Source organism: Heterodontus francisci, chromosome 5 (assembly GCF_036365525.1).
Source record: "Heterodontus francisci isolate sHetFra1 chromosome 5, sHetFra1.hap1, whole genome shotgun sequence".
NCBI classification, from domain to species: domain Eukaryota; kingdom Metazoa; phylum Chordata; class Chondrichthyes; order Heterodontiformes; family Heterodontidae; genus Heterodontus; species Heterodontus francisci.
This window is the reverse complement of record NC_090375.1, coordinates 205,477,671-205,487,127: the sequence shown is the minus strand read 5'-3', so window position 1 is coordinate 205,487,127 and position 9,457 is coordinate 205,477,671. Positions and strand designations below refer to the sequence as shown.

The 9,457-nt window shown below is 43.0% G+C and overlaps 1 protein-coding gene across 1 annotated transcript; it reads left to right on the top strand.

The window, feature by feature from the left end:
* Nucleotides 1-817: 817 nt before the first annotated feature.
* On the top strand, nt 818-6,424 carry LOC137370334 (probable G-protein coupled receptor 139). Its single transcript, XM_068032703.1, has 3 exons — nt 818-942; nt 5,013-5,065; nt 5,553-6,424. The coding sequence occupies exons 1-3, from the start codon at nt 818-820 to the stop codon at nt 6,422-6,424; spliced, it is 1,050 nt and encodes a 349-aa protein (XP_067888804.1).
* Nucleotides 6,425-9,457: the final 3,033 nt, after the last annotated feature.

Genomic DNA, 9,457 nt, shown 5'->3' with positions numbered 1-9,457 from the left:
CCAGCATAGGCACCATGTGCTGAATAGACTCGTTCTGTGCTTTTAGATTCAATGATTCTAATGTTTCAGGGACTTTAAACCAAGTTCTTGCACAGGCAAAGTAGACACTGTATCACTGAGTTACACCCACGATTAGAGTTAACAGCAATGCACATGGATTTCTTCCTGTCTCAGTAACAGGCAGCTACTCAGCCATTAGGCTGTGCTCACAATATTCAGTGTTGGCTGCACTTCACAAGGCTCTTTGCCATTCCCAAATAAGTTGAGAGAAAAGCAGTTACACTGGCTGAGAGCAGAGCAGGGACCTCATAGATAGTGAAAGACCTTTCCTGCAGCAACTGTTCATCTGCACTGCAAAACAAGCTCTGTCCTTTACTTATACTTCAGGGAAAGAAAGCTGTCATGAAGGTGCTTCCATTATTTTTTTTTTGAGGGCTCATGTTCAAGAGATTGTGAAAATTGGTTCACTAGAAAGTCTGAAGAGATTCCAAGGAGGTGTTTTTTTTCAAAGGGTCAGTGGAAGGACTCTGGATTTTAAAAAAACACTTAGTGGAAGAGACAATGGAGGCTAAATAAAGATAAAGAACCTTGCTGGATTTTTGAATTGTTTACAGAGAAGTCACATGTCTGGGTTTCTGACTCAGGAGTTTTGGTTTCATTATTGGATATTTTTTGGAGTGAGTTGGGATTGCAGCCTGCTGAGAGAAGCAGCCAACTCATCCTTTTCCACCTCTTTGGGAAACCCTGACAATCCAGTGTGATAGCTGAAACCCCTGATGCAGTGATTGTCCAGAAACGCCTGCAAGACTAATCCTCGATGTCACCTGAAGAGAACTGCTCCAGAAAGATCCCAGTGACAATCATCTATGTCTACCTGGTTGCCAGACCAAAGGGTCATCTGGAACCTTCCACATCTTATCGTTTTTCTTCAAGAATTAACAAGTATGTGGCCAAAGTATTTTCTTTTCTTTTTGCAAAGATGATCTCTGCAGAGAAAGCTTCTTTATTTTTTCGTTAATTGGTGTGTGTGTGCGCTGGCATGGTGGGCTATTTTAGAAGGGGATATATTTACATTTTCATATTTCAAACTATATGTTAAAGCTTTGCATCTTTACTGAATCAGTCTTTTTTTCTAATAATTCATACTTTTATGGTATATTAAAGAAACCTTATTGGTGGATTTTATTCTGAAATTAAAATAGATAAATTATATAATTGGCTGCATTGGTAACTGGGTAAAATATTTAAATATATTTTGTGACCCGTGGGGAAGTGGATCTAAAGAAAGACAGTACATTTCTCCAGACTCAATCATAACAAAACCATTCAAGAGGCAGATCTCCCCCTGCACTCACTGTGTGATCATAGGATGTGAAGTGGTTCTGCAGCATGGCAAGACTCCAGATAAGTGGATTCAGTCGTATCTAATCTGGGCTACATGGAGTTAAGGAAACAGAGCATCCAAGGCTGGTCTTCAGAAACCTCGCTTGATTAACCTTTTAGGCTGTTGTCACATCCTATCCTTTCTAAATTCACATACCCAAAATCCCTGCCAAAATTCTGGGCAACTATCTAATAATGAACATTTCACTCACAGCCAATACTACACTTAATCTGCTCTGCCCTATAGCTCCACTTGTACAGAATGTGATTGAATCCAATTTACTCCCAACAACTAACACAAGGATAACTGAAAAATGAGACTGTTCATCCACATCAACACCAGGGCTATTGTTCATGAGACTATTTATCCACATCAACACCAGGGCTATTGTTCCTGAGACTATTTATCCACATCAACACCAGGGCGATTGTTACTGAGACTGTTCATCCACATCTACACCAGGACTATTGTTCCTGAGACTGTTCATCCACATCAACACCAGGACTATTGTTCCTGAGACTGTTCATCCACATCAACACCAGGGCTATTGTTCCTGAGACTATTTATCCACATCAACACCAGGGCTATTGTTCCTGAGACTATTTATCCACATCAACACCAGGGCGATTGTTACTGAGACTGTTCATCCACATCTACACCAGGACTATTGTTCCTGAGACTGTTCATCCACATCAACACCAGGACTATTGTTCCTGAGACTGTTCATCCACATCAACACCAGGGCTATTGTTCCTGAGACTATTTATCCACATCAACACCAGGGCTATTGTTCCTGAGACTATTTATCCACATCAACACCAGGGCTATTGTTCCTGAGACTATTTATCCACATCAACACCAGGGCGATTGTTACTGAGACTGTTCATCCACATCTACACCAGGACTATTGTTCCTGAGATTGTTCATCCACATCAACACCAGGGCTATTGTTCCTGAGATTGTTCATCCACATCAACACCAGGGCTATTGTTCCTGAGATTGTTCATCCACATCAACACCAGGGCTATTGTTCCTGAGGCTGTTCATCCACATCAACACCAGGGCTATTGTTCCTGAGATTGTTCATCCACATCAACACCAGGGCTATTGTTCCTGAGGCTGTTCATCCACATCAACACCAGGGCTATTGTTCCTGAGATTGTTCATCCACATCAACACCAGGGCTATTGTTCCTGAGATTGTTCATCCACATCAACACCAGGGCTATTGTTCCTGAGATTGTTCATCCACATCAACACCAGGGCTATTGTTCCTGAGAGTGTTCATCCACATCAACACCAGGGCTATTGTTCCTGAGACTATTTATCCACAGCAACACCAGGGCTATTGTTCCTGAGACTGTTCATCCACATCAACACCAGGGCTATTGTTCCTGAGGCTGTTCATCCACATCAACACCAGGGCTATTGCTCCTGAGACTGTTCATCTACATCAACACCAGGGCTATTGTTCCTTCGGCTGTTCATCCACATCAACACCAGGGCTATCGTTCCTGAGACTATTTATCCACATCAACACCAGGGCTATTGTTCCTGAGACTGTTCATCCACATCAACACCAGGGCAATTGTTCCTGAGAGTGTTCATCCACATCAACACCAGGGCTATTGTTCCTGAGACTATTTATCCACAGCAACACCAGGGCTATTGTTCCTGAGACTATTTATCCACATCAACACCAGGGCTATTGTTCCTGAGGCTGTTCATCCACATCAACACCAGGGCTATTGCTCCTGAGACTGTTCATCTACATCAACACCAGGGCTATTGTTCCTTCGGCTGTTCATCCACATCAACACCAGGGCTATTGTTCCTGAGAGTGTTCATCCACATCAACACCAGGGCTATTGTTACTGAGACTGTTCATCCACATCAACACCAGGGCTATCGTTCCTGAGACTATTTATCCACAGCAACACCAGGGCTATTGTTCCTGAGAATGTTCATCCACATCAACACCAGGGCTATTGTTACTGAGACTGTTCATCCACATCAAAACCAGGGCTATTGTTACTGAGACTGTTCATCCACATCAAAACCAGGGCTATTGTTCCTGAGGCTGTTCATCCACATCAACACCAGGGCAATTGTTCCTGAGAGTGTTCATCCACATCAACACCAGGACTATTGTTCCTGAGACTATTTATCCACAGCAACACCAGGGCTATTGTTACTGAGACTGTTCATCCACATCAACACCAGGGCTATTGTTCCTGAGGCTGTTCATCCTCATCAACACCAGGGCTATCGTTCCTGAGACTATTTATCCACAGCAACACCAGGGCTATTGTTACTGAGACTGTTCATCCACATCAACACCAGGGCTATTGTTCCTGAGACTGTTCATCCACATCAACACCAGGGCTATTGTTCCTGAGACTGTTCATCCACAGCAACACCAGGGCTATTGTTACTGAGACTGTTCATCCACATCAACACCAGGGCTATTGTTCCTGAGGCTGTTCATCCACATCAACACCAGGGCTATTGTTCCTGAGACTGTTCATCCACATCAACACCAGGGCTATTGTTCCTGAGACTGTTCATCCACAGCAACACCAGGGCTATTGTTACTGAGACTGTTCATCCACATCAACACCAGGGCTATTGTTACTGAGACTGTTCATCCACATCAACACCAGGGCTATTGTTCCTGAGGCTGTTCATCCACATCAACACCAGGGCTATTGTTCCTGAGACTGTTCATCCACATCAACACCAGGGTTATTGTTCCTGAGACTGTTCATCCACAGCAATACCAGGGCTATTGTTACTGAGACTGTTCATCCACATCAACACCAGGGCTATTGTTCCTGAGACTATTTATCCACAGCAACACCAGGGCTATTGTTACTGAGACTGTTCATCCACATCACCACCAGGGTTATTGTTCCTGAGACATTTCATCCACATCAACACCTAAGATCATAACAAAATAATTTGAAAATCATGTTTGAAGAAATTTATAATCAATATAAAATTATTTTGTTTTCTATATCCTCTAATGACGATATCTTATGACACACAACTAAGAACGGTTCATTGAATCAGTTTGTTCAGTGGAATGTAACTAATATCCCTGCTCACATTCCCTGGATGACTGTCTCCATGGAGGTTGCTCTGTGATATTAATAAGGGCTCCTCTGAAGAAGTCTCTGCATTGATGTTTCACACAAGAAATGGAATACCCTGTAATTTACCAGATAGAGCTCATTTACTACCCGATTCTTGCAACCGTCAGTATTGCTGGTAAGACAGTGAAATGACACAGTTAAAGTTGAATATCATTGTTGACTGTTCATGTTATATTTTCCCTGTTTGATGGTGTCAGTTAAGTGCCATGTAATTGTCTTAGTTTCTTAATGTGATTTCTTAGTTAAAATTATAACACTTCTTGAATTTTCACCACAGCAAGTGTAAAAACAACAATTTATTTCAATGTTTACAATAGAAACGCATCCTTTGAGTCTTTATGGACATCAGATCAGAAATAAATGATCAAGTAAAAATGATCTGATGTTGTTCAATGGGTTACAAGTGTAATATGGGGATTCTAGGAGTTGCTGAATTGTAACATTAGTTCATGTTGATATATGGTTTTACTGCAGAAGTTTCCCTCTTTTGCATGGATTTGAATTCAGCTTTGATTTTGTTTCTGAATGTAAGTGGAATCGAACACCTGGCGATTTCTGTTACTGGTGCACGATCGACCCCACCAGACATTTCCAGTCTGCATTTTGTCCGGCCAATGTTTAAAAAGAGGGTGTGAGTTCACTCTCCATGTTGTACAGACCATAACCCAACAGGGTGAGAGTGTAGTCTCCACCCAACAGGCTGAAGCTGATCTGCAGTTGTTTACTTTTGGAGACTCTGGTGTCTTGGACACCGGAATTCTGCAGAAAAACTTCTGTACTTTTCTTTTAACCTCAGCATTTTTTTCTCTATCTGAGGTGAACAATTATTTTTGTATTCCAACTTTCTCAACTTCTTTTGCCATTGATTTCCCTTCTGCCAATAAACAGTTCATTAAATTAACAATTACATTTAGTTTGGAAGTTTCCACACTGTCTTCTTCAATTTTAAATACTCATTTAAAAAATGTTTTGGGACAGTGTGGAGGTTAATTTCATTTTTTCTATTTCTTACAGTTAACTTGGTGGCGATTGTGATTTTGTCTCGAGGAAAGTGCGGTCTCTCCAATTCTGTCAGTCATTACCTTGTGGCCATGGCAGTGGCGGATCTAATGGTGGTTATCATCCATGTGATATTACACCGCATTAATTTCATGTACTTTCCAATTAGCTTCCTGTTTATAACTCCTGTGTGTCTGCTAAACCTAGCCATATACGTTGTCGCTGTAGACTGTTCTGTCTGGTTTACTGTCGGTTTCACTTTTGATCGCTTTGTAACAATTTGCTGTCAGAAGCTACACTCAAAATACAGCACTGAGAAAACAGTGATCGTGGTTATCGCCACTGTGTTTGTGGTGAGCTGTCTCAGGAGTATTCCCTATTACTATTTCGCTGAGCCTGCATTTATAATTGACAATGTGCCTTGGTATTGTGTTCCCACAGCTGATTATCTCACCTCCCCCTTGTGGAGGGTTTATGCGTGGATTGAGAGCATCAGAACCCCTCTCTTGCCAATCCTTTTAATTCTGTTGTTCAATGCTCTGACCATCAGACACATTATAATGGCAAATAGAGCACGCAGGGGACTACGGAGCAACAGTGAGAATCAGAATGATCCAGAGGTGAAGAATCGGAGGAAATCCATGATTTTGCTTTTCACTATTTCTGCCAATTTTATACTATTGTGGATGCCTCTTGTTGTCTATTTGCTAAAATGGCCAGTGATAAACTTTTATTACACAGAGAAATATTACACTAACCCGCTATATATTACCCAACAAGTTGGAGTCATGCTGCAGCTTCTCAGTTGCTGCACAAACACTTGTATCTATGGACTGACACAGAGGAAATTCAGAGAGGAGTTGAAGAATGGGGTGAAATATTTGTGAACACTGAATGGGAAATTGTGTCAATAAAAAGTAATGATCTGGAGCAGGGCTAAGAGGTTTATAAGTCACTTGCTCTTATATTCCTGAAACCTTTGTGTGTAGGTGAAGGCAATGAGAATTCTGACCACCTTGAACAAGATTTTGGACAGTAGTGCATAATTATTATCATATTAAAGATGAATTTTAATGTGGGTAAATGAAACTATATAATATGAAATATTCTGATGCCAATTTAACTGCTGGCTTTGTGGAGTTACAGCAACCGTACAACATCAAAAGACATCAAGTTAATTCTACATAAAGGAGCAGTAACACTAAATCTCATATTCTGTCCCCTTAGAACAACCTCAGACAAGAATGTTCTTTCAATCATTACAATTCATCATTGGATCAATCCATGAAAACTATCTTGTTTTTAAGAACAAACTCATATGGTGAGAAAAGTTACAAAAACAGGAAAGAAAAAATATTTCTCAAAAAGAGGCCAAAATGGATTCAAATTTTAGAGAAATATCCAGTCTTTGTCGGTACCCATACTGTCTCATTCACCCAAATAATGTCCTGTTTTGCCCTCATATTTTCTGTCCCTAGTCAATGGGATGGATTCTTGAGTGTTTCTGCTCCACAGCTGGTTCATGCTGGACCACATGAAGTGGCCTCATGTCCTCTATGTGGTCATTCATCCAGGGGGATCATGGAATGCAAACATATCCCCTGTGTCTCTTCTTCATTACCATCAGACTTTATAAACCCCTCACCCTTAGCTTCTTCTCCCTCACCTCCAACAACATGTGAGAAACTCAGTGATTCTTTGTCTCTAGTGTTGAGAGCAACTGTTCACCTGCTTCTGTTGAAATCAGACTTTGATTGTCCACCAAACCAAGCCTTTCTTTCCTGAACCAACTTCTTTCACAAATATCTCACCTACATTCCCTCGATCTTTATGTAAATTTGTCTCGTACATGAAAGCCACCTCCTGCAGCCTTGAGCTTATTTCCACTCGAGTAATAACCGCTTCTGTTTCTGGTCCCACATTAGTTGATAATTGACATGTGTCCCTCTTCTCAGCTTCTTCGCCCCCTCTCAAAACCACTATTGTCACCCCTTCTTCAACAGTCAAGACACAACCCTCTGTTCTTAAAAAGCTACGATCCCATCTCCCACCTCCCTTTCCTCTCCAAATCTCTTCAACTTGTTGCTCCCTCCCACATCCTTCCGCCATTATCATGTTTGATTCTCTTCAATCAGGTTTCCTCCCCTGCCACAGTAATCCGTTAGTGAAGAATCTCTGTTGTCCTTGCCTGGTCTGGTTTACATATGACTCCAGACCAACAGCAATGTGGTTGACTCTTTCATACCCTCTGAAATGGCCTATCAAGCCACTCAGTTGTATCTAACCTCTACGAAGACAATAAAAAGGAATGAAACTGGACAGACCACCCGGCATCGACCTAGGCACCGGAAACGACAATGGCAAACCCAGTCCTGTCGACCCTGCAAGGTCCTCCTGACTAACATCTGGGGGCTTGTGACAAAGTTGGGAGAGCTGTCCCCCAGACTAGTCAATCAACAGCCTGACATATTCATACTCACAGAATCATACCTTACAGACAATGTCCCAGATACTGTGAGCACTCTTCCCGGGTATGTCCTGTCCCATCGGCAGGACAGACCCAGCAGAGGTGGGGGCACGGTGCTATACAGTTGGGAGGGAGTTGCTCTTCGAGTCCTCAACATCGATACCGGACCCTATGAAGTCACATAGCATCAGGTCAAAGATGGGCAAGGAAAGCTCCTGCTGATTACCACCGACTGTCCTCCCTCAGTTGATGAGTCAGTACTCCTCCAAGTTGAACACCACTTGGAGGAAGTACAAAGGTTGGCAAGGGTGCAGAGTGTACTCTGGGCTGGAGGAATTCAAAATCCATCAGCAACAGTTGGTCGGTAGCACCACTACTGACCGAGCTGGCCGAGTCCTAAAGGACATAGCTGCTCGACTGGGTCTGCGGCAGTTGGTGAGGGAACCAACACGAGGGAAAAAGATACTTGACCTCTCCTCACCAATCTGCCTGCCACAAACGCATCTGTCCATGACAGTATTGGTAGGAGTGACCACCGCACAGTCCTTGTGGAGACCAAGTCCCGCCTTCACAATGAGGATACCGTCCATCGTGTTGTGTGGCACTATCACCGTGCTGAATGGGATAGATTTCGAACAGATATAGCAATACAAAATTCGGCATGCATGAGGCGCTGTGGGCCATCAGCAGCAGCAGAATTGGACTCAACCACAATCTGTAACCTCATGGCCCGGCATATCCCCCCACTCTACCATTACCATCAAGCCAGGAGACCAACCCTGGTTCAATGAAGAGTGCAGGAGGGCATGCCAGGAGCAGCACCAGGCATACCTCAAAATGAGGTGTCAACGTGGTGAAGTTACAACAGAGGACTATTTGCATGCGAAACTGGATAAGCAGCATGCAACAGACAGAGATAAGTGATTCCATAACCAACGGATGAGATCTAACTGATGTAGTCCTGCCACATCCAGCCGTGAATGGCGGTGGACAATTAAACAACTAACTGGAGGAGGTGGCTCCACAAATATCCCCATCCTCAATGATCGGGGAGCCCAGCACATCAGTGAGAAAAATAAGGTTGAAGCATTTGCAGCAATCTTCAGTCAGAAGTGCCGAGTTGATGATCCATCTCGGCCTCCTCCTGAAGTAACCAGAATCACGGATGCCAGGCTTCAGCCAATTTGATTCACTCCGCGTGATATCAAGAAACAACTGAAGGCACTGGATACTGCAAAGGCGATGGGTCCTGACAATATTCCAGCAATAATACTGAAGACCTGTGCTACACAGCTTGGCGCGCCCCTAGCCAAGCTGTTCCAGTACAGCTATAACACTGGCATCTATCCGGCAATGTGGAAAATTGCCCAGGTATGTCCTGTACACAAAAATCAGGACAAGTCCAACCCGGCCAATTACTGCCCCATCAGCCTACTCTCAATCATCAGTAAAG